General features: G+C 38.0%; 2 protein-coding genes across 2 annotated transcripts in view; both read right to left on the bottom strand.

The window, feature by feature from the left end:
* Positions 1–13204, bottom strand: part of LOC149791390 (thiamine pyrophosphokinase 1-like) — an 83068-nt gene extending 69864 nt beyond the window's left edge. The window contains exon 1 of the mRNA XM_089969940.1: positions 13149–13204. The gene's annotated coding sequence lies outside the window, so the exon portion shown is untranslated. The remainder of the gene's footprint in view (positions 1–13148) is intronic.
* A 4496-nt stretch (positions 13205–17700) lies between these two features.
* Positions 17701–27458, bottom strand: part of LOC149791391 (origin recognition complex subunit 2-like) — a 41090-nt gene continuing 31332 nt past the window's right edge. The window contains exon 13 of the mRNA XM_089969941.1: positions 17701–27153. Coding sequence (XP_089826067.1) covers positions 27070–27153 — 84 coding nt within the window. The 3' untranslated portion in view covers positions 17701–27069. The remainder of the gene's footprint in view (positions 27154–27458) is intronic.

Raw genomic sequence — 27458 nt, forward strand, 5'->3', positions numbered from 1 at the left:
TCAGCGATAATGAAATTTAATTCTTCCTCATCCATAATTAATCGACTGTGATGTCGTTTATGATCATATGCTCCACCTTGAGTAAATTTACCTATCAATCTTCGGCCGAGATCTTTACAGTTGCGCTCTTCCTCGGACGTGTCCGCAGTTGGTAACCAAACTGAGGTTTGTTTTGAGTAACAAATAATCCCCGTACTGACAGTAATAGATTTTAATATTCCTTTATCAACCATAAACCGCAACAACGGAAACGGCACCCACTTCCTTTCGTGGAAATGTCTGCCAAACCAAGCATAATTAATAGGATGTAACCGTGTTGCAAATTCGAACGATTCCACGCGAGCAAATCCAGTCAGGTCAAAATCAGGTAAAGGTCCGTTAATAGCTACTCTTGTCATTAAATTTGTGGGATGTCCAAACCGCGCAAAGTATTCAGCGCATTCACCACGGCCAAGAAAACTTCCTGGATAGCACGCAATCATATCCACCGATACCATATTATCACTAACAAATACACTATTCCATAAACCGCCGTGTCCGTATTCGATGCAACTCTGCTGAACATTCTCGAGAAAACTCTTCATGGTTGGTTTCCAATTATTTTTTTGTCGTGCTATATGTGCGGCAACACTTGGAACAGTAAAACAATTAGTTAGTAATTGATCAACTTGCTCAGTTGAATATTTTTCTGTGAGCGCTTTCATTTCATTCTGTAACTGTGCAGTTCTATATATTTCTCCGTTCGGGGTCACGAACTGGTCATAATCACCAACTTCAGAACTTCTAAACAACCATACCGATACCGGATCGGTTTTACTCATTTGATAAATACAATCAAACATACCCGCGGAATAATACCTTATAACACGATCGCGTGGAAATATTTTAACTGATTCCGTCCAGGCGTGGCTGTTATGATCAATAATTGTTATTGAAGCTCCACTACGGTTGTATTTCGATTTATACAATTCCTCGCCTGTTAGCGATAATACCGTTATAGGAAATCTTAATAATTTTTCTAGCGCGGCAACATCCTTAATTGACGCCCCTACATCTTTGACTCGATTAGCCCATGTTGTTATTTTATTTTTTCTGATCTCAGTTAGACCATTTCCACGTGCTGCGTTTTTAAAATGTTCCATTACTCGCTCAGCTACACAATTTAACACCACTGATGTTTTCATTGGCGTGAGTTTATCTACACTTGGTTTCTTTATCGGATATATTCCGTAAACGACTGCAGTTACTGGATACGATCTGGCGTAATACGGTATATCAACCCCCGTCAACATTCCTGGTCTAGAATTATTGCTCAACAAAATAGTTTTCCTTTTAATGTCAAGGATAGGATCATTTTTATCACGGATAATCCACGTGTCATCGTCGTTTTCGTTGACCACTTTGATAATAAATTTTATCTGTATGAAATATCTTCTATCGTCGAGATACCCAATTATGTTACGCGCGATTGTATCGTTCATGGTAGCATCAATGATAACGCTCGCGTCGGGGATAATTTTATATGTCGACCACGTGTGTGCGGCACCATCACGACGAAACTCTTCCTTGGCATTCTTGATAACACCAAGCAGTTCCTTTAACTCTCTTCGTCGTACATCGCCGGTTAACCGGTCAAGATCGAATCGACCTCGGGGAAATTGGAGATTTCCAGGTTTTATTCTGGATAGTCTTTCAAAACTCATTATTATAATTACGACAAGTATTTAAATAGACAAATATATTATATAATGAACCATTGTTGCTGGCTTCGACTTAATTCATCAACTCCGTGTAACAAACCCTGCAGGGGCGAATACTGCGGACAACACGCCCAACAAGTAAGAAATGGAAGTTTAGGACCAATACCGTGTATCCGATGCCACGTTGGAGTTAAAGGAAAAACACAATTATGTGCACGTTGCGGTGGGAAACGATACCGCGAGCTTAAACGATATTATACTAAAAAAAATAATATTTCCGCGGTTGATTTTCATGAGCGTGATTACATAAATAAGTTTTCAGACAAATTATGAATTAGACAAATGATTTGCTTATAGTATAATGAATCAAGAATTCGTCCCCGAACAAGAATTTGTTCCCGAACAAGAATTTGTTCCCGAACAAGAATTTGTTGCACATCCAACTATTAAAAATTATGAGGCAAACCGAGATGGCACGGTGCGACACTGCACGCGAAGACAACCAGTTGGTTTTACAACTAATGTTGGTTATCGTCAATTTACTGTATACAAAAAGGGCTATTCATGTCATCGTTTTGTCTATGAATGTTTCCATGGAGTGATCCCGACCGGGTTTGTCATTGATCACATTAACGGTAACACCCTTGATAACTCCGTAGACAATCTTCGCATGGTCACCCAGAGCAAGAACTGCTTGCTGGGTAAAACAGGGCGTTGTAAAACAGTTGCAAGAAGAGCTATCAAATCCACAAACACAATTACAGGTGAAGAAATTGTATTCGTGTCAATGTGCGCCGCTGGTAGGTATTTCGATATTTGTCGATCTGCTGTACGGTATGTCGCAGCTGGGATCCACAAAACAGCATTGTCCAAAAAATTAAATCAAAAAATCACATTTTGTTATATCCCTCTTATCATTGACGATAACTCGGATATGCAAAAACCACATTGAAAATCTCTGATTTCAAAAATCTCTGATTTCAAAAATCTCTGATTTCAAAAATCTCTGATTTCAAAAATCTCTGATTTCACACGTGTAAAATGTTTACATTTTTCCATATTAGATAAAAAAAATGGTATAATAATATGAATTACGAAAACATAAGAATCGTAATTGATGAAATTCAAAAATTGAAACAGCGGGGTTTTAATATTTTAACAGACCCGGCCACAGTTATGTCGGATTTTGAATCCTTGAATGAGCTATCAACGAAGAAGAATACTCTTCCTTCCCGATACAGGTTTATTAAAATGCTGCAAAATTGCATTTATAGATCACTTGCCGAGATCACCAATGAACAAATATCCGAATTTATTCCACTGACGCGTGCAGTTGAAAGTATTCGTCGCACACTATCACACGAGTATGAGACTCGAAAATTAATTAATTCCCGAGTGAGATTGTTAAAAAATCAAATAAAGAATTCCGACGCGGCAATCTCAGAAATCAGAGATTTCCACGATTGCTCTGAAATGCAAGCATTTCCAGAAATGCAAGGACTTCTGGATACATTAAGCATTTCTGGAAATGCTTGCATTTCTGAGAAGTCAGAGACTTCTCTGGAAGTCTAACGTAAAAACGCTAGCGTTTTCAGAAACACCATTGTGAGTTCACAAGGGTAAAAAAAAAGTATTATTTTTTTTTTGTCTTTGAAATTCTACCTTGGAAACTCTAGAGTTTCTCGTGGAAACGCTAGCGTTTCTGGAAACATGCAAGCATTTCTCAAGAAGTCCTTAGATTTCTCAGAACTCTTTGAGTTCCAGGATTTGCTTGAGTGTTTCTGCGGAAATACACGAATGAGAATAGTTCATGATGTGTTCTTGGTCACAAAAAACTGTGATCGTGTGATACTTCTGTAACTGTTCCTGTTGCGGCCGTGTCAACAAGAAGTCTTCGTTGCCGTGGTCGTCAACGACTATTTCGACATCCGAATACTGTTCCGGAAAATTAAATGCGGTCCTGATTGCCGCGTTGAGAATTTGTTTGTCATGTATGCGAACTCGGACATGGATATACTCGCGCATTATACACAACTGCAATTTTTTTAAATGAGAAGTCTTAAGACGAAAATCCATTAGGATTTCACCAGCAGGTTTATACTAACAGTCTCGCCACGCAGATCCAACAGATTCCCGCGTTGGTCGACGAGTTTAAAATTTATTGTTGACAACCACGGATTGGCACACCGCAGATAGACCACATTGATTGGTTCTTGCACAATCAGAAAACCAGGAGGGTCTCTTGGTGTAAACGTATACAGGATAAACCCCTGTTGGGCCGTCGTTGTGTCTGCGCTGTAGCTACCGTCAATGACGTCACATACAAGATTGACCGCAATAACATCTGTGATATTTACGATCCCGGGTGAGATGTGTCTGCCATCGGATGCTGTACTGTTATCGTGTCTTAAAATAACAGGTTGTGGTTTTATTTTCGTGTACGCGGCAGAAATATCTTTGAAAGATTCCGCGATGAGATCTTGGACTGATTTTCGTAGCGCAGGTGCGTTATATCCAGGAAGTTTAAAATCTGGAATTTCATCCCCGGTAATATTATACAGGATTGCAAATTTTATTCTTTCTTTCGTGTTAACATCAAGAAGAAGATTTTGAATTACTAGTTGATGTATTTTTTCCATTATGGATGCCAGTTTATTTAGTTTTTCTAACGTGGTGATAATTTTATTACGAGTTGCGATTTTATCACTGGAAGAAATATACTCTTGAAAATACCCCCGCAATAGTCCTAGCTGTTCTTGATGATGTTGTTTGATCAGAACAAATAACACATTTTCTATTCCGCGTATGTCTATATTAAGGGAACCAGGGTGACCGGTTCGGGTAAATCTTACCCACAAATTGTCTTTGGAGATTTCCGGGAATGAAACACCATCATATAGTGGTGGAGTTTGACGTCTACCCTCCCTGTCGGTCCACGGTGTCGCGAAAAGGTCGTGTTCTTCTTCCTTGGTGGTCTCGAAATCCGACTTCGATGGTGGCGGTGGACCCGGTTCAACCTCGGGTCGTTCTCGTGGCCATCCTAATACTGTTCGAAGAGAGCTGCTATAAATATCCACGGCGTATCCCGGTGTTGAGATTTCAATGACCGTAGACAGCGTTGGTTCGTGCGCGGCTATAGATATTTTGGCTTCCTTGCCGGTGATTCGTTTTATTTGGCGTTGTATCTCCGCGTTGATTTCTTCGATCTGATAACTCCCAGTGGGTAGCGTAATTGTATCCCAGTCGAATTCGTCAGAGTCGGCTTTGGTTTTCCACGAAAACACAAACGAATTATTTGGCTGCTGACCGGAAAATGATGCCGCTCTGACATTAGGCCAGCTGTGATACGCACTGAGCTTCGACAACGCGATTTCGTTTACGGGTATTGGAGTTCGAAAATTAATACCGAATTGGGGTTCCGTCGAGGACACTGAGATCATCGTTGTTTTTACCGGTGTTGTGTTTGTGACTATTTGTTGAAGCAATTCCTGTGGCGTTGCCATCGTTATTATTTACTGAACTTTTCAAATAGTCATTGTACGCGTGTGACATCGCCGTAAATTCAGAATCTGATATCGTTCCGTCGTCGAGACTTGATGATATCAGCGATGACAGTTTCTGATATGCGGTCACGGCGGTAGTTAATTTGGTTGTGTAATCGTGCAGTTTTGTATTCGCGCATGATGATATTTTTTTTGCTATTATTCCAAAGACGCCGGCGGTGGTTGTTGTCACAGAAACACAAATTGTTGCAGCGACTACTGCAGTCACGGGAGTTATCGCTGATAGTATTAATCCCGCGGATGCAACAGCGGTAGATACCGAATAAACCATAACATCCAATACTACAACGCGGCGTCGGTACTTCCTTACTTTACGATTAAGCTCGTCGATGACGGTTTTTAATTCTGATTGCCACTCATAGACCTGATTGTATCTATATTCATCCCCGCGCGGCGTTGAAACGCTTTGCGTTTGCGTTGACATTATTTAAATCGCATGCGATTCAATTATGCAGTGACCAATTGAGGCGTTGTTGCGACGAATTCCAAACAAAACCAGTAAGATGTTGCTGTTAAAGTATCGTCGGCGGCTTCAAGCATAAATGTTTCCTCGGCGTTGCTGTTTAGTATTACGGTTACAACCCCGGAATACTTATCGGTGGAATGTCTCCAAGGATATGTTGTGAAGATTTCAAATTTAGCGGCTGAAAACACAGACAACCTGTACACGCCAGTGGCCGTTGCTTTATATTTGATAGTGTTGTTTTGTTGTGACCATGTTGCGAATCCCGATAATACCGTGAATACGATGTTGGTGATATGCCCGGGAGTAACTCCAGTGGGAACTTTAAACAAACTGGTTTTGTTAACGATCTCAGGAATACCCGATACTATATTCTGCTGTGTTTGTTTGATCGTGTTAATGTTATTTTCTATTATCTGAACTTGATCTGAAAAACTTTTTTCCGTTCTGACTACACCTAACCGGGTATTAATCTTATTGATATCGTTGGCGTTATTAGTAAGATTTGGTATGATTTCAGAAAGTTTCGTGTCGACGACTGGAGGATCCCCAAAGAACTTATCCACGGCCTCATCAGTTTTTGAGAAGTTTCTTCGAAGTCTTGTAAACGCGCCCACGTGAACATCATACTCTGCACGCAGCGTATTTAGTTTACCGTTGACGATGTCCACGTATTGTTTGTTTGACGCATCCTGGTCGGATTCGGGATTTGCTAACGCGGTTATTTTGTTGCCGCTCATGCTAAGTTCTCCGGTCATTACGTCGCCGGATTTTGTTACTTTGTCGCTGACTAGGTCAACAACGAGTTTGTACTGCGCGTCGACGTATTGTTTGTTTGCTGCATCGTCGTTCGAGGCTGGATCTCTGAGTACGGTTATTTTGTTTCCATTCATGCTGAGTTCGCCTGTCATCGTGTCACCGGCTTTTTTCACACATTTATCAACGCCGCTATCAATACTGTCTTTGATGCTTGCGATTGATATGTTCGAGTCCTTGATGCTACCACGGTCAGTAAAAACGGGAAAGTTACCAGGGATAGCTGTACGAACATTACGGATTAAATCATTCCACTTGATGTTGCTAGTTTTTAGTTTTCCTTGCTTGTCCTGAAAAACAGCAACTTCATCTGGGTCAACTCCAGCTATATTCAAAAGATTATCGACTTCATCTCGGGTCGCATATTTTGAGAGATCAACATCTGTGCCAGGTTTGACTTTTCTTGTGAAAGGTCTTCCGTAAATATCCACCATTATTCTTATTGCTGTTTTTCAAATGCGTGAGAAGTCCTCGGGAATGCGAAGCATTCTCATCGGAGATTTCCAGGGACTTCCAGAAATGCTAAGCATTGGAAACGCTAGCGTTTCTCGATGCGGTATACTCGTGAACGACCTTATGAGGTGGTTTTCCAGATTTTGTTATTGCATCAAGAACGTTCAATACTTCGCGACCACAAATGGGCGGATCAATTAATGTTTGTGTTGGTAGCGTCGACTGCCACACTGGAATTGAAAATCTGCTGTTGAGAGTGCGAGGCACTCCGCTGACATACCTGAAAAACTCAGTTGGCGGTGCTAAACCGTACGAATCGAAATAGATAATTCCACGTGGATCGATCGCGTAAGCAACCCAGTGAGTTCCCGGACCATCTTTGTTGTCGAGATTGATAATGCCAGTTTCTGGATTATTCGGCCGCGTCGGTAATTGATCTCGCATAAATACTCCTCTAAAATGTTTTATACGCAATTTTTTAACAGCATCGAGTAAATCAAAATTGGACGCTGGAAGCTTCAACGGCGTTAGAATTTTTTTGGATACCATGATGGTGGAGTTCCTGGTAGTCTTAGACCGCGTCCCTTTTTTTTCTTGTATCCTTTTCCCGTTGCCTTTTTTAGTGCCATTCCAGCTAACGGTCCAAGTGCACCGAGTGCTATCGCCTGTGCTGCCGCTGGTGATGGAGTTCCCGATAATCTTAGACCGACGCGCCCCCCCCATATCCGTTTCCGGTTGCCTTCTTTAGTGCCATTCCAGCTGCGGTTCCAACTGCACCTAACGCTGCAGCTTTTGCCGCTGCGCCAAGTAATCCTGGAATTGCAGCAGCTAGTATTGGGATGAGGGGAAATATTCCACCGGTTTTAGTCATGTCCTTGATAGCTGCAGCAGAGAAATCAAGGCGGATACCGGTTTTTGCTGTTAGTGCCTTATTAAAATGTTTAATCTGAGTATTAGTCAACGACAGCTTGTTTGGACCACCAGTAATCTGATCTCGTTTTAGTGTTATTGATGTCCCGCACGTGCTTGCGTTCTTTGATTGCAATTTCTTCGTTTGACCGGAAGTCAAGGTGACATTAACATGACTGTATGACATTATATCCTAAGTTTGATTTTAATTGCGTTACATATTCTCGATTGGAGCGTCGATGACCCTCATTCGTCCGCCAACACCTTCAAGCAGCATTGCTTTATCGGAGAGTATGACAGCAATCGCTCTATAACCACCGGCAGGAGCACCTACACGAGCTCGGAAATGTAGGTCGACAACAGATTGTTTAACCAGATCAAGATGTTCCAGCGAAAAGTAATAAATCGGATATAAACTCATAAAGTCTCGCTGTGATATTTGCAGGCCAGTGTCTACATTAAGGTCGCGCCCCATAAATGACATCAGACGATGATACGCGCGTGCGACACGATGATGTTCGAAATCTATTAATATATCCTCAGATGGCTCCTGATGCCCATTTATTCTCAACGAAACTTCAGAAACTCCAAGTGTATCAAATACCATTGGATTTCTTTCCTGGCTATCTGTTCTAGCACGGAGTTGAAATGCAATGAAAATATGTCGTGGTGCTGATACTCCTTGTTGCGATGATATATGCCATGTAAACAACCCGCCGTGATCACCTTGAATAACGTCTGTGGTTGTTGTTTTCCAGGATAGCAGTGATTTACCGCCCGTGTCCATAAAAGACAACAGTCGTTGTTCTTCTGTGATTGACGGAGACAACACTGGCATCCACAACCACAGTTTAGTTAGTATTATTTGACCAGCGGCAACAGCAGCATCTCGCCAGATAGCGTCATTATCATCAGGTTTTCGCACAAGTACAACTGTGTGTTTGGCACCGAATATGACCTTGTGGACATCTCTGCAGAATCCAAAGATGTGAGACAATGGAATCACACCTGAGAACTCTTCATCTCCACTTAACATCGATCTACGTGTTGCAAAACCCAAATTAAAATTTTCGTTCATCGATGCAACTTCGGTACCACCAGCATTCATTGTTACATTCCTGTTCTCGGGGCTGTCGGTTATATCCTTTGCAAACATCATTGATGGTCCGGCTGATCTGGTGTAATCATCCGAGTATCTCGCCAACCCGAGAATTGTTGTGGCAACGTCGACGTTATCATGAATTGTTTCAATTTCTTTTCCATCTATCATATAAATAGCGGATTTAAATAACGCCATGATGCCGTTGTTAACAAATCCAACTCGGTCGCCGATTCCGTAGCCGGTGTTATCATTCTTTAAAAGCCTACCTTCAACTTCGATGAAGGCCTCAGCGGGCAAGAAGTATCTACTTGTATCCTGGACCTGTAGTTCAATTCTTCCGCGTTGGTTAGGATCACGTGCTTCATAAGAATAATATTGAAAATCACGTACAGAATCATCTTTAAGTACTGGTTTGGACATATCAAACGCGTCATTGGATTTTTGTGCAAACATTATTATTATTTGTGATGGTCTAATTAAAATGTTATCGTCACCGGAAACCACTACCAGCTATCAAATTAGCAGTTACACTATCTTGCAACGCTTTGGAGGTAATTCCCGCTGTTGCGATCTCAGCTAATTTTTGATTTACGGCCTTATTTACTACGCTACTAACATTTGCCGGCATAGCTTCAGTGGATGGTAGGTTTACTGGCGCGGACTTCTTGACTGGGGGTTTTTTTTGTATCAGCTGTGCTAGTCGATCCTTGATTGATTGAAATGCTTTTCCGACAAGACTACCAACAGTGCCAATGGCTTTATCCTTGACAACATCAGCGGCTTTCATCGCGAATTGTTTTGCTAACGGTCCAGCTTTCGGAGCGATTCTTGTGACTAAATCCCTAACAACATCACCGACTCCATCTCCGTAAACAACCTCGTATACTGGTAATCGTGAGTTTACTACTCTGACACTTCTTGGTCTGCGAAAAGAATCGTGTAGTATCATTTTATTTAATTATTGTTTATCTAACTGAATTTGCTAGCAAATTTAATTATTAGTCGCTGTGGTAACCGTCTGCGAGTTCATCAATGAGCCCCCGGTAGATGCCGATATCCATGATGCCACGCTGAAATAGTCTCTGACAGATATCTGCGGCTTCATTTATAATTTCCGGAGAGTTGTTTCCGGCACGTCTTCCTCCGATGAGAACTTCCAACCGTGATACGTCATTGACGATATTGTTAGGACAGATATTATAACCGCGACCGGTGTATCCTTTTCCCATTTTCCTTAGTTTTTCTTTTGTTTTAGCAATTTCAATAGTTACAAAATTTTTACTTTTTCTTTTGCTTAATAAAGTAGCTTTAACACCCTTACCCTCCATTCTTTCTAAATTTTGTATTTCCTCGTTTAAAATTTTTAATTCATCATTTAATTCGATTAGTTGCTCTTCTAGTATTTCCCTTTCTGACGCATCGGGTTGCGGAGAAGGAGAAGGAGATTTATAATCATCTTCTTCCTCTTCTTCTTCCAGAGGTGGCGGCGCTGGTTTTTTAGGTTTTCGTTCAGGTTTCTGGCGCTGTAACGGTGGAGGAAGAGGATAAGGATCTTGCTCTGGTACATATTTTGGCGGCGGAGACCGTGGTTGAGCTGCAAGATTCTTTACTTTTTTTATAAATTCATCATATTTCTTACCACCAATCTTTTTTCTATCATAGTATATAAGAAACATATTTTTAACAAAATCGTTGGAGCTCATAGAAAGATATTTTTTGTCCAAAATAATATCTTTCTGACTCCATCCTTGTATTACCATTTCGGCTAATTTATCTTCTGGTATTTCCCTGATCGCCTTAGTAAATCCTGGGGCGAATTTTTCAGCGGCGGGAATAATTGTCCTGGGTTTAATCTTTTTAGCAACAACAGCTGGACCTGCAACAGCTGGACCTGCAACAGCGGGACCTACACCACCAGGTGGAAGTTTATCCGAGATAGTTTCCAAAGTTCTTCCATGTTGTTGTAATACTTCAAGCAATCCCGGTTTTCCCTTATCAGGATCAGCAGGATCAGGTTTTCCTACGATTGCAGTTTTAACAGTTTCAGTAGCTGTTGTAACAGGTTTAAACAATTCCTCGGCGGATTCTGTAAAAATCTCTTTTTCCTGCTGTCGTAATTGTAATTTTTGCCTAACACTGTCACGGACGGGAATAAATTTCTTGATTGCTTCTAGTCGTTGTCGAGCTAGTCTAGTTGTAAGTGCTTCTCCAATATTTGCCATTATTTATTTGTTTACGATTTAATTTCGCCACGGATTTGTAACAATAAATTTACACGACCCGCGGACACGATACCGTATCGGACTTGATACATTGTATGGTTAACGTGAAAAACTCGAAGAGAGCAGCCCGGGCGGCGACAACAAGTTGAGGGGGGGGGGTCGCGTTTTTTTGTCTCGTTGCTGTTGTAGGATTAGCTTTTTTTTAAGGCTTATTTTATCATTTGGCGGTCTCTAGACCTTTGTAGGATTCGCCCTCCCTGCTGCTATAGAAGAAAAAAGGATGAATTCGAAAAACTGAACACAAACTGGATGAAAATCCAAGAGAAGTTCCGGGCCATGGGCCACCCGGATTGGTTGCCGGAAACAGAAAAGAAAAAGAAGAAAGGAATGATGGACAAATTAAGAAGATGTTGGAAAAAGTTAAGAAGATAAAAGAAGAAGAAGAAAAACCCAAAGGCCCTTTTCAGGGCCAGCCATATTTCTCGAAAAGAGATAGCCTTTCCATTGCCTACCCTTTTTTTAAAAAAATCCCATGTTAAATTCCCCTTGTACGTAGAGTGACCCACGATTTATTGCCATGTTAAATTCCCCTTGTACGTAGAGTGACCCACGATTTTTCGCCATGTTAAATTTCCATTGTACGTAGAGTGACCCAGGGGTCCCTGTAATGCTAATTCCCATTGTACGTAGGATGACCCCTTTCACTACTTAGATCTATCTTGTATACACCATGCAAGTTATCTACCGCTTTAATGACAATAACTATAATAAATGGATACAGAACTTTAGTAATAAAATTCTCAAAATCACATGTGTCATTCTCTACATCAAACATATGTTAAATAAGAAGATTATTAATTTGTATTGTTTACATATTAGAGGCTAAACATTACATAATAATGCAGTATGAAAAGAAGTGTCCTAACCATACAAATGTTTCATTCATATTTAAATGGCATAAAAAAAGCCAGCACTTTGACAGAAATTTAAAATAAATATTTAATATTATTATTATTATTATTATTGCAAATTCATACAAATAAATTCTAACTACAAATGATAACTTCAGTCAATATGATTATTATTATTCAAATTATTTCTCAAATTCAAAATCTGCTTAAATTCCTTAATTCTTAAAATTATTATATAAAAATAGCATGCATTATTTTACAATATTATTTCTTTTTTTATTTGTATTCATCATTGATTAGGTGAATAAATCTATTCCCATCTGAATATGTTCATTATTACTTGACGCATGCATATGCATATGGTTTTTTCTGTCTTCTAAAATAATAATAATACATGCTCTTTAAATGTAGTTAAAGCACTGATATTTTAAATCATACTTAAAAACTTGAGAAAAATATTATAAAGCCATTTTTTTCACAATGCAAAGAATGATGTGGCATGTAATTTAAAAAAATGATAATCTTTAATCCAAAAAACGTTACAATTTTATGACTCAGAGCATGTTGTCACTGTAGTTGTGTACCCTTTAATTTTACCGGTTGATTTCTTGGACCGACTTTTACTTTTCCCTGCGCGATCATCTGTCACAACAAGGCACCATAGCAAATATTAGGCTGACCCATCTGTTTAGAAGGCATTTGTTGAACATTGAACTCGCCGCTGACTTTTTCTTAACTAAAAAAGTTACGCTGACGGAATAATGGTTGATTTGAAATTTGTATGGTACGAAGGGATTAAATAACCATCAGCTTTTGCCAGCTAAATAATTTAAAAAAAAGGAGGTGGGCACGACTGAACAAAATAATACATCGACGGCTAATTTGAGATAACAAGATTTTCACTTAAGATGAAATACAATAGGTCTATCTCAGCCACTTATCACAGACTCGAGTATCTAATCCAAGTATCTATTAATTTTCCTTATGCAAAAACAAATCATTACATTACCTCAGTACGTGAATAACGACGTATATTACCTTCCTCCCTCTATGAACCGAAACTATATTTAGTAACGACAACTCTGTAAAAACGAATCTTTCATCCGGTAACGAAGTTAAACCTTTTGTACTCACACGAACTCAAAACTAACCTGCAAAATCTTGTTTTACGTGAAAATATTGTTGGATAAAACATAAACGAAGGTCATTCGGGGGAACAAATAAAGTTTATGTTTTGTATATTTAATTTTAAACAGAGTGCTACAAACGTATATGATGGATTTAATTTGCAGAGAAATGTACAATACAATGCTCTCGGGCATTTCTGCGCACGAAATGTTTCCGTCTCCTATATTGAAGCAAAACGCAAACCAAATTCGACCGATTGACGAAAATAAAATACTGCAATGCTTACCATTTGGAAAAAGGCAATTGTCACCAGAATATTCTGTTCAGAATAGTATTAATTTTGGACACACGGGATACCACCCCCTTGTTTTCATGACTCGCGAAATGTCGGCATGTTCTGCGCGCAGTTTTGAATAAATGTAATATTTATCCATCGGGCTATAGAAATGAAATGCATTACTTTGGACTGTTTCTCTCAGCAGTTCAATTGTGTAATTAGGTCAGATTTATAGCTAGTTTTACAAAATTTAACGTAACAATGCCAATAAATGGCAAGAGATATTAAACAACTAAACCGATCTTGTTTAAAAAAAAGGAGTTATTTCAACATTTTATTTTTTAAAAACTAAGCTATTATGTGGAAGAGAAACAACAATGAATAGGATGTAATGCGTTTACAGCATCTTGTTTTGAGGGGAAAATTACTAAAGAATTTAGAAACAGACTATTTGCCATGGAATTTCTTTCGAATCCTGTTCTAGCAGCATATTGACAGGTTGGGTAGCATTCGATTTTGTACTTGTGGGATAACTTCTTGCAAACTTGGATTAAGATGCAGAATTGTTTTAATATATACATTTCCACTTTTTTATATAATGCATTTTTTGTATGATTCTAAAAGATACATATTAAATAGGATTTTCTGAGTTACAGGTTCAAAACGGTCATGGAATGGGTCTTATGTTGTCCTACAATGTAAGACATAGCACATGTTTTTGTTTTAGTGCCGTCACCAACCAGAACAAAAATATCGGGTGATGTGTCCAACTAGGTCTTCATGTTAACATTTAGAAATTGCATTTTCATGTTGATTTTGAGTCAAAATGTAGGATATTTTTTCACATTTTATGAAAATCACTTTTCTTAATTAAAGTATGATCCTTCTTTCTTGATACAAAATGGATTTTTACCCAAAATAATATGAGATCCAAAGTTTACAGAAATGACGTATCGTTGCACAGAATTACCAGACACAAAGAATTGCCTGACATGGTGGGTACATGTTCTGAACGGTACCCGATGTTATTTCCAACAATGAGATCCCAGTGAAAAGTAGGCCTTAATGAATCATGTTAAATAAGACTGAAACCAGTCTCTTTTCATTACTGACTCAAGTGTCGTTATCTAACATTCATACACTTTCACAGATTGTGGGGAGAGGACGTTTGTTCGTTTTGTTGTTGTTGGAATTTTTGGTTTTTTGGGGGGTAGATTTTTTTAGTTTTGGGAGGTGTTTTGTTCTGATTTGTTTCATTTTCTTCCATCAAATTCAAATGTTAGGCAAAATAATTGACATTCTTTATTTTTGTTTACTAACATTTGATTTATCTTGATAAAGCAAATATAACAAAATATCTTATCCAGAGATAAAGTTATTCAGATCACAGGGGCTCATATTTTTGCTTACAATTGTAAGCAACGATACAAGCCCCTGTGGTTCCGATGAATAGCAATTATAAAATTAATATGCAGATAGTGCATTGATCAAAAGTCATATGACATAAAACCAAACTCTGACTTTACAACTTAGGGATCAGAGGAAAAAGTTACATATTATTTTTCTGTATTTGATGATGTTCAAAGTAGAGTTGGACACAATAATACTTTGAGAAATTTTTGAATGTAAATGGAATACACCAAGGTGAATGCTTACCATCAGATTTGTTTAAATGATTTCAAAAATTAATTTTCATAAAATTATGCTGTAGAGATGGATTAAATTATCTTTTTATTCTTTGTGCAGATGATATAGCAATGTATTCAAAAACAAAAAGTGTTTACAAATGGGTTTGGATATTCTTGGCAATTGTTGTGATAAATGGCACCTAAAGTAAATACAAACAAGGCTCTACTTGGGATATTTCAAAGGTAATGATAAATTATTGTATAACAGATTGGAACTGTTGTCGTCCTTCCAATTTTTAGTTATGAGCTGAAGTAGGAGTGAGAAATTGTAGCCAAAATGATTTTGGTCATGTTAAATTGGAGAGAATATCTCTACTAACAAAAAAATGTACTGCCATATTATGAAGCACATGACCAAAGTTACTTGTGTTAATAATAGGAATCTATTTACACTGTATACAATTCAACGCTGACTTATCAAGAAAAGAGTTGTATTTATTGATATTCAAAATTAGGTATTCAGTTCTGTCCAATACCCATTAAGTGCCAACTGTAAGCCTGTCACCAAACTTTGCATCAATTTGATCTTGTTTGATCATGGCAGATTTGCATTGACTAGTGTACCAGTTCATTTTTTTTTACTTTCTGAGTGCTCTCATTTAGTGAAGACTATAGTTTCCTTAACAACCAGTACAAGCAGAACAAGTACCAGATATAAATATTTAGCTTCCTATTTAAAATTTTCTTCCATTTTGTGGTTGAAGCTAAATACAGAACATGGAGATCTCCTGGTCATTGCCATAGGAAAATTTGTCTTGTTCAAATCTGTTTCCAGATGATGCTTTCCTTTGAATAGTACCAAATCTGATTTTCCTGTTTATTCAGTTATGTTAAAGTATTTTGTTTTGTTCACTATCCAACATTTTGCCTTCTTTCCCTTGTGGTCATATCCTCAGAAATTAAAATTCCTCTTTGTTACAAGGATCTAATACGACCTGCTTTGCTTAACTGTTTAAGACGTTCTTTATTTCAATTTAATAACCTATTATGATTTGTATGCTTGACAAATATTAAAACCACAAATCTGAAATCTATCAATGGATTGCTGTACCAAATCCTTAAAGTGTGAGTGATCATATTAGGAAAACTTGTTTTGAAATATAGATGTACCAACAAGGCATGCATGGTGCAATGATTTTTTTTGTGGCCATGCACCAACTTAGTTGGAAAGGACCTAGTTCATTCAGAAATTGACTTTAATGCATGTTTCTTGTTGATGAATAGCAACGGTCATGTTTTATCAGCAACAATGAAATTAAATATAAATGATTTGATGTTATTAAAGAATCGGTCCATTACTTAAGGTTTATGTGACTTCTTGGTCTCTACACGATGTATTTTGGTTATACGACTTCAGGTGAGACATTTAGACACTAATTAATTGCAATAAATTATAAATGATAAGAGTATCCAGATTACATCACTGTAATTACAAACAGGTATCAATCACCAATCAACTGCCACTAGAAAAGCACCTGAACTATTATACTTTTTGAAACTTTATTAAAAAAATGCATCCAAAAGATTTCCCTAAACATGTAGTTGTAAAGTTTAGGTTGGTCATCTGTAAAATCACTACTGTGGCTTGAATGGAAGAACACTACATGGTGTCAGGGTCTCTGTGCATGTGCTCTCGTGTACATGTTACAGGGGTTGTTTCAAACTAGTTTAGAAATGTTACTGTCAGATTATGGTGATGTTGAAGAAACAAAGAAAAATGTAATCTCTTGTTTAAGTGGCAGCTGATTGAGTATTTTTGCATGTGTAATTACAATACTGTAATCTACATGCTCCTATTGGTAAACATTATTTACAATTTATAGTTCTTTGAAGTCACATGACCCTGCAATAGACGCTCCATTATAACACGAATTTAGTTATAACACGGTTGTGGCATAGCTCCCGAAATTTCATATACAAGTACTTTTCGCATACACAATGTTTTTTATTTTTTTTTTCATTCATAAAAGTATGAAATGTAATGTGTACAAAATGTTATATGATTTTTCAGGAAGAGACCCTGAATCAATTCTAATATGAAACAATCGTGGCATGGCTCCTGCAATTTCATATACATTTTTTTTCTCATACTCAAAACAAAATATTTCTTCTTAAAAGTATGAAAACAATAACGTGTAAAAAGTTTATTCAGGGATAACGCTGGGCTTCACAAATGACACAAACTGCAAGTTATTCCTTACCAGCAACAAAATGTACCATCTCATTATGTTTTTTCCCTGATATTATTGACTGTTTAAATTTGTATATACCCCCTTGGGTTTGGATTGAAGAACTTCAGAAACATATATAGTTTCTTACATTGCTCCACATCTCCCTATTCTGACCAAATGGATATGTCATTTCTATTTAAAATTCAAGTCTAGCTTGACCCTTATACTGCACCAACTGTTTTCCATTTGTTTTAAATGTTCAGTATACAAAATGGTGATAGACAAAATACAACTGCATTAAAAAAATATGATTTTTAATGTCCTCATATATTCAAGATGGGATACACAAAACTGCTTTAGCTGTATGAACCTATTTTCTGCATTATACCATGGTATAGGTCATACCTGAAATAACATGTACAGATATGGTTCCAAACAGTACTTCTAACTAAATCTTCACCCATCTGCGTCAGCGGCATTGCAGACTGGAGGCATATGTTTTATAAGAAAAAGGAATAAAAGGCCAAGCTGTTCTCTGATGACAATTACTGTGTGTTCAGGACAAATAAAACATGCTACCATCTTGAATCTAGTCACAAAATGTCTTCGCACAAATAAACAAGGAGAAACATACCCCTATATATGCTGAGGAGACATCACCATCTGTGGATATGTGTGTGTGTGTGTGTGTGTCTATATATATATATATATATATATATATATATATATATATGAACTCTTCCCCAAAACATGGAAATATTAAAGGAACCCATGTGCAGAAATTTGGATGTAAAATCTGGGACAAACTACAAGTAACTTTCCAATTGAAGCCCACCACATTCACTAACATTCGTTTTTGAAACATTTCAGATACTATGTCTTAAAATCTATCTCTACCTATAAATGGCATAATAAAATATGTTAGCAATATTTTTGTTGCCAGAATTTCATGTTTTGTACAAAGGACATATTCTAAAAATTAAAATACAAGTACATTTTCACAATATTATATTATTATAACACAAAACTGTGCATGCATATGTGGTCATCCATGACACATCTGTGCTTACACTGTCATCCATGACACATATCTGTGCATGACACATCTGTGCTTACACTGTCATCCATGACACATATCTGTGCATGCATACATAGTCATCCATCACAGATCGGTGCATACATATATGGTCATCCACTGACATACATCTATGTATGCATAGTCATCCATTGACACATCTGTACAGGCATAGTCATCCATTGACACATCTGTGCTTACATACATGGTCATTCCTGACACATCTGTGCATGCATATATCAGAGGTCTCGGAAATGCTTAATCATACGTATTTGGATGCCAATGTTTTATTTGGGATGCAGAAAGTCACTTAGGAGTCCATTCACATGTAATAGGTGGGCAACAAAATTCAAAGACTTTCCAGTCCTGCTTCAGCCACCTGCTTAGTGGGAAAATATGTTCATCAATTAGCTCTGCTGATATTTACAATGACAGAATTCAGTGGCTGAATGAACCCTTGATGTACATGCTGCCATTACAAGAGTACATCAAAAGTACTTGGTGCAATAGCTGGGAGGCAAGTTCAAAGACTGACTGGCAGGTGGGTGGGAAAATCTGCTGATATCTACAATGACAAAATTCAGTGGCTGAAAGGCCCCATGATGTACATGTTGCCATTATAAGAGTACATCAAAAGAGCATGATGCAATAGCTGGGCAGCATGATCAAAGGCTTTTAGTGGCAGCAGGGTGGAAAATAAACTGATATTTACAGTGCTTGAAATCAGAGGCAGAAAGACCCATAGATATACATGTGGTAATTTATAAAAGTACATCAAATAAACAATTTCAGCTTTCATTATTGTGTTCATTTCCGAGTGTAGCGGAATAAGCAGTACACATGACCTCGGAATCAAGACATGTTGAGACATAGACAAATTGCTATTTGCAAATTTGAAAAAGTATCTTGGGGTTCAACGGCAAACTGATGAAAATTGTAATGAGATTTAGAGAGTGCTAAAATTGATAGAACTGACAGTTCGGATGGGATGGTAGCCAAGTGTAAGAAGTGTGTGATGTCTAGCTTAGTGCTTGGAATAAGACCTTCCTTGGAGTGACAAAATTCAGTCTCACTCTCATGGATAAACAAGAGCTATGTCAGTGTTATAAAGAATGTAGAAATTAAACTCAATAGCAACCAATAGTTCTTATAATTTGCATAGTTTTCTGGGAGGGGACTGCAACATTTGCTGGTGGGGCTCCTATTTTTACCAAAATGGGAGTCCTGGACTCCTAGTTTTAAAATCCTAGTGAGACCGCTGATATATAGTCATCCATTGACACATATGTGCATGCATACATGGTCATCCATGACACATCTGTGCATGCAGATATCGTTATGCATGACACATCTGTTGATGCATACATGGTCAAACATAAAAATGATGTATGTATGTGTACAGACAGTGTTCCCATGCATACATGATCAAACATAAAAATGATGTACGTGTGTATGTGTGCAGACAGTGTTCCCATCTTCCTTTGATATATTCTGATGAGCCAGTAGAGAGGTGAGATGGCAGTGATCCATAACAGTGAGTGATTTAGACCACTCAGCCCCCGTGATTGGGACAGTGAAGAGAATGTTCAGTATTAGAGAGATATGCAGGATGGTGAAAATTAATTACAGGAAAACATACTGTATAAAAAGATCTTATTCTCTATTTGCTTTGCATTCAATATGGGGAATAAATTATACATGTGTAGGTATATAAATGTCAATTCCACATAATCTTGGTTTATAAACAAAGAATCATCGCTCTTAAATAATCCATCAATGGCATCATCTTTTTTGCATGTATTGATTGTTTATATTTTCTCTATTTCTCTCTCTCTCTCTTTCTCTCACACACACAAAAACACCAAATGCAAATAATAAATACAAACAGGTTGATTAGCCATATCAAGCCCTATGGTAGAAAACGTGCCAACTTTTAAAGCAACTAAAAGTTGACTACCATGGTTACAATGTGTGAGTTACATCCATAAAGCATTTAAACTGTATGATGGTTACCATGTGTGAGTTACATCCATAAAACATTTAAACTGTACGATGGTTACCATGGTTACAATGTGTGAGTTACATCCATAAAACATTTAAACTGTACGATGGTTACCATGGTTACAATGTGTGAGTTACATTCATAAAACATTCAAACTGTATGATGGTCCTGCATTAGACTGATACCAAAACTTCTCAGCTGTCATTGCAAGTGATGTTAGAATGGAATATGATCTATCTTTTCGTAGTTTTCTGCTGCTTTATTTCTAAGATATCTCCATTTTAAGGGCTTTGAAGTGGTAGCCAGTCAGGGTGATACATATTTTTTAAATAACTATGTTATAGTACATCATCGCACTGTACCATCCATTTTGTCCTCACTGTCCATAAACAACTAGTCCAGCCAGTACAACTATGATGATATCTGCTTTATTCACTCTTTCCTAATCATTTTTTTTGCTGTTTAAAAATTTCTCATTTATAATTGTCTTTTTGTAAATGGTCACGTAGGAATAATCATCATACACTGTCTGGTATATCATACACTGTCTGGTATATTATATGTTTGCTGGAGCATTTTCCCAAGACTTTATTACCTCATTACCTCACAATATAAATCCAGTAATTCTGTCAACAATTATTCTATTAGGACGTAAAACTCCAACAACATAATCACTAGATCATGCAACTTACAAGTGGGGCGTAATCACATGACTGACAATACATAACTAGGTAAAACAAAATGGCATACAACCTCTGCTTCAAACATTAATTTTAGGCAGGTAAAACTAATTTTAATCCTGTAATACTTACCTGCAACCATTGCATTGCTATCCTTTTCCAGGACTCCTAGTAACCAGTTCAAGCTAAATATTCTCTCCTCTAATTATAAATTGGGTTCAGAATTAAAAAGAAAATGATCCCAGCCTCATTCCTTACACATAACCATCACATTCCACTTTTGACATGTTCCTATAGTACAGCACACCAAAGCAGGGTTGGAGGAGGGAATCCCTGCAATAGTAGCATGTAAGTTGTAAAATTAAAATTAGTTCCACCCCATCTCATCCCCACACCCACCCCAACTACATCTTAATAGCAGCAATACATTACCTCCTACTATTGCATTGCTGAATTTACCAGGAAGGAAGGAGGAGGATGACCTCAACAGTAGGAGTGTACAGTAACAGAAGGAGTGGTCAATAATGTTTTCTAGTGGAAGGTTGGGCTGCATGCTGCACCATCACTATAAGACGCAGCGACAAAATGTCTTCGTTCTGATGTACCAAAGATCGAAGGTTAAAAGAGAATGTAGTTGTGACAGCAAGAATGCTGCTCTCGTAATGTCAACCAAAAGAGAAGTGATTTAAACAGGCCAAAGATGTAGTAATATACCGAACTTCAATGGCTTTTAAAGGTGTACAAATCACTTATAGGTGAGGAAGTTTGATGGGCTACCAAATGAGAAACTATGGTAACCAGAAACAAAATTTGGTAGCCCACATTTGCAAGACATAAATAGTTCCATTTAATGTGCTATTAAAAACATGTACATTGAAAAATTGTGGGGTGGTAAAAAGTTTCTATAAAAATAAAATACTCCTGGTACATAAAAAAGTTTATGGGTGTTTTTTTATTTAATGTTCAGTACTCTGAAAGTGTACTAACTTGGTCTGTTTTGGATCTGACCACATCATAACTATATACATTTATGTTCAAAAATACGAACTCCTCAACTTTTGAGAAAATTCTTTACAGGATTTGAGCATTTCTAAATGCCATTTCATTTTTAAATGATGTAAAAAATAAGATCTGAAAATATTTTAATCCAATCAACTTATTAACAGACTGGAATTCCTTGGTTACCTTTGCTCTATAGCCAACTGAAATGGCACATGATAGTCTGAAAACTGCATCCACTTGATTGTGCTTGAATAAATTTTGGTAAGGAAAAAGGTATCACATTAACTATAGTATGACTAAAGCATTTCAATTGTAATTAGCACAACAATGTCCACATGTCATATGTCAATATGAGATATTCTTGAAAATGTGGCCTCTAATTCTCAGGGCGATTGTCCAGGGAACAATTCATTTTTACTGCTAAAACAAAAAAGAAATGACATTGGGAGTTCTGCTGGGCTTTAGAACCTTATAGCTGAGTAGTCCAAAAAACAAAATTGTATTCTCCCAGTGTACAGACTTCTGGGTTTAATTCTCATCGAGGGGTTGATAAACTCTCTAAATGGTGAGGACAATTCCAAACATGGTGGCCGCCAAAATGTCAGAGTAACCCTTCTAAGGCATAAAGATATCTTTCCAACCATTCCTTCGCTCTTAAAAGAAAGTCAAATAAACCTTAAAGCCCAACTAAGGGGTCCGAACCTAGCTTGATCATCCCCAGTATAGATATGACCCAGACTGGACAGCTCAATAGGAAGTGGAGCTACTGAAGATAAATGATTCTGAACCTGAAACATAATTACCAATAAACCATAAACAACTCATTTCCACCAACAAGGCATCATGTTTGCTTTCTCTTCAGTGATGCTCAAGAAAGCAGGAAAAAGAATCTAATGGATAAGGTTCTCAAAGGAAGCTTCACTGAAAGGTTCATAAGAGGGTTTTGACAACACCCAAAGAACAAATGAAAAGTTCCATCAAGGCATTAGTGACTGAGATGCCAGTCTCTGAAACTCAAAATATCTTAGGAGATCAAAAAGCCGATTGTCTGGACTCGTTTGGTGGAACCCCTTGATGGGGCTGCCCTATAGCCCCTATTAGTAGACACAGAACATTGTTTCCCCAAAAAAGTGAAGAAAATCTGTAATTGCATTTAAAGGGGGACAACTAGGATCGTTACATTTCCTACTGCACCAATTACAGAAGATTCTCCACTTTGCATCCTAGCCTCGGCAATGCAGTTTGCAACCTTGCTTGAAAACTTGTCATGGCAGATGGATCACTTGAGATGAGCAAAGTGTTAAAGTGGATAATCTGCAGACTGTTGAAGAGAGACCCTTGAATTGTGACAGCCAGGTCCCTCCTCAGATTTAGCAGGTTGTTTAACCATGACCAATGGGGCCAAAGATGGGCTACTGGGGCAAGCAGAGAAGTGGAGAACCTCTGGAATTATTTTGAAATGTGGGAAGACATACATGTAAAGACTATCACTCGTAAGACTTCAAGCACCCAGGAACTCGGATCTGGTACTGGAGAAAATTACAATGGGAACTTGCTGTTGATTCTCATGATGAGGAAATCTGCCAAGGGTTTCCTCCACAGCTGGAAAAGTGTCTCTGTTACTGACTGGCAGAGACAGTTCTATGAGGACCACATAGCCAACTCTGGATGGACTGTCCACCAGGATGTTCCTTTTGTCTGGAATATGATGTACTCTAAAACTGATCTCTTCTAAGACTGACCATCAGAGGGTGTTCATGACTTTCTTGCAAATAAAAAATGCATTTTTACCTCCATTATGAGGAGGGGGGAAACTGGGACACGGTCAGAAACAGGTGGTGGAGAAAGCTGAATCCCAGAGGAATCTGAGATGCGGGCCCTTGTGCGGTCTCCAGAATGCTAAATGAAAGAACTGGAGCAGGCCCAAGTGAAGTCTCTTTAGCAGACCAAAATCCACAGCAGAGTTCAGACTTCCCTGGAGAGAGTAGTAAAGGTGAGTTGTCAAGGTCTTGGCAAGAACAGCAATGTGGGACAGGATTTGGTTGTATCCCTAGGGATCGTCCTTCAGAACAGAATCTTGGAGGACACTGTGCATTAACCAGTCATCAAAATACTAACCTCCATCATCCTGGTGCAGGTTCATACTACTCTGAAACCAAGGCAGAGGTACTCATAACATGGGGGAGGGTTCCTGTTGATCTGACCCCTCCTGAGATGGGCAAAAACCTGACTCCCTATTCCAATATGGATTTACGCATCATATAGGAATGGGGAGCGTCTTTTCTACATTCAAAATAATCTCCACCTCCTTCACAGTGTAACAACTTTTTTACAAGTCCCATGCTTAATCTGTCCAGGCCACAAATTTGACATTATTTATGCATGCACAATCAGTGCATGATAAGCAAATGGAGTGCATGTCCCACTGGGCCTTCCTCTGCCCACACCCTGCAACATAACAAGCTTTAAAAGAACAATATAATCACACAAAGCAAAAAGAATCTCGGACCCAAAACAGGGTAGACAATGCTAACCCTAGCACCACAACAATGAATGGCATATAATTTACTGAAGCACCATCTGCTAAGCAAGGCGCAAAAGCCCTTTAAAATTCAACATTTCAACCAGCTTTAAGAACATTGGGCCAATTACCTCTTTCATTTGAAAAAGTGGTCCAAGAGTATGGCCAACCTCATTAAAAAAATCAGATCATTTACATGATCTATGTTACCTGTTACATGGGGTCCCCCAGTGGCCGAGTGGGCTAATATGCTCATCTTTATGGATCATTGCCATCTCATCTCTGTCTGCATGGGTTCGAGTCTCAGGTTCAGTCAATGTGGGTATGTGAGAAAGCTTGCCAGCAGCTGGTGGTTCTTTCTGGGGTTTTCCCAGGTTCTTCCTCCACCATTAATACTGGCCGCCATGTATAGCATATCTTGTGCTGAAAAATAGCGTTACACCCTACAACAGCAACAACTGGTTATGTGCATGAAAAACCGAATAAATTACCTTCTTTACTTTAACATTCTCCCATCTGATATAACACTAACAGTGAATGAAAACTCAAATTATTCCATTTTTTGCCCCTCCAACATTATAGTCATCAGTTTTTGCAATGTGTCAGCTTTCAGGAAATATCTTGAGGGTATGTGAATGTTGTTATGGCAGCTAAAGCCTTCTTCACAACCAGCTGACTGCAAAGGAATCAGAAGCATTACTTATTTTATCAAGTATGGGAAAGTGGTACTTCTTTAACATTTTCCATACTCTGAAAGCTATCCCTAGGGTACATGCTTCTGTATCTGCAAGGAGTTATTTTATTGTAACATCTGCTTTCTTATCCTCCCCATAGTACATATGAAGCCACTATACTTTAACCACTTTCTTGTTTAGCTCTGTCTGGTAGTGCAATGTACCACTTCTGAATTTGTTTGCAGCCTGAAGAGCACTTTCCAAAACAGCAGGTAAAACGTCAGTTCTGCTTTTGAAACACATGGTTCAACTGAGTAAATGCTAGTACAACATCCATCAGCATGCATATAGTGGAAATGAATCAAGATCAGTCAGTGGAATCAGACTTTTTTCTTCCTTCTTATGTTTTTTTTTTTTTTAGCTGCTGGAAATATGCAGCACATGGTTTCGATGACAAGTAAATGGCATGTGCTTCATAAAAGCAAACCAATGAATCTCATGGATTTCCTTTAGCTCATCCTCTTCTTGTTCTAAAAGTTTCCAAACTGCCCTTAACTGTGATGAAATACATGTATCACTTAATCTTTCTGGAATATCTTTCCTGCATCATCTGCTGCTCTAAATATGGAAAATGCCTAACAAGGGGCAAAACAGTGAACATAATTACAAAAGCATTCACTTTAGTCGACTCCATTTCTCCTACAACTTGCATGAGTCGCTATGATAAAAGCATCAGACTGGGATCATGTTCTTTCCAATTTTGACCCTCCAATACTAATTGGACAAGGGAATAAGTAGCTTATACTGGGGTCAATTAGTCCCAGAAGCAATGAAGTAGTAGCAGCTATTGTATTACTGCTATTATGTATTTCATTATCTAAATATATCCAATTATTTTATTAATAAAATAAATGAAATTAAAGAATTAAGTTACCGTTAGGTTTATTATCAGTGGAAATAATCTCCAAAAGGACACAGAATAAGAGAAATTAAATTAAAATTAATTCAAACTAATTAAACAATGCTAATTTGTCATCACTTGGCAAGATTTTTTGGGCCAGAATTAAATATAAGGACCAGTGCATGGACTGCTAACAATCAGCTGCACAGACCCAATGAGTGCCCCAAAATTCTCAACAAATATTTATAATGAAATTTTCCCTAAAAGAGATAACAGGTTGCCATGAAAAACTTATAAGGCAATAAATTTAATATATGTTTAATTAATCAGGGTGTGCAGAATAAGACCTCAACCCGCTACACTATTTGCCAATAGCTCAAGATATATGGCTAGTTCAAGACAGTCATATGTCTGTACACCCCAGTAAACCAACATATAACAAACAATATCCAATAGCATTTGCAAAAGACTTCACACTCTCAAGTTCCTGCAAACAGTTGCACTCAGCAAACCAAGTACGACTTCCATGCATTTTATCTTGTGTAATCTCCAGAGTTATATAACAGTGGTATAATCCATCTCTTCTGTGACTTCTGTAAGAGCTGCTGTTCCAATCAATCACTCCTTAACATAAAGTACCCCCGTCAAATCCAGGTATAATTAATCTATGTATTTTGTGACAGCAGCTGCACCAGGTCGCTCAAAGTGCCCTCCATCATCACAGCCCTAACAACATGGGATGGTACAGAAACCAGTCAAAGTGCCCTCCATCATCACAGTCCTAACAACATGGGATGGTACAGAAACCGGTCTAGGTGTCATCACTCTGGTCTATGAATTCTGTTAGGGTGGCTGCATCAATTGGTATCAGTAAATGCTCTCCACCATCAAAACTCTACAATGACAGATGACAGTACATTTTTGGTGGTGGACAGAACTAATTCATTATGTAATACTTAACTGCTAGTATTGCATTGCTGGATAGTTTCCTGGTACCAGTCCCCTGCCCAAAGACATTATTCCCACCTCGAATTAGTAAATGGAGATATAGAATAAAAAACGTGATTTAACAATAATAGCAGGTCAGCATTATATACTAACAACATGATAATGATTCATGCCAAGTTTAATGAAAATTTGTCATGGGTTACAGCGACCAAAACTTTAACTGCAAGAAACACCCAGACCCCAACAGCAGAA

The sequence above is a fragment of the Sinohyriopsis cumingii genome, chromosome 9 (genome assembly GCF_028554795.1).
Source record: "Sinohyriopsis cumingii isolate HCF-2022 chromosome 9, ASM2855479v2, whole genome shotgun sequence".
Taxonomy (NCBI): domain Eukaryota; kingdom Metazoa; phylum Mollusca; class Bivalvia; order Unionida; family Unionidae; genus Sinohyriopsis; species Sinohyriopsis cumingii.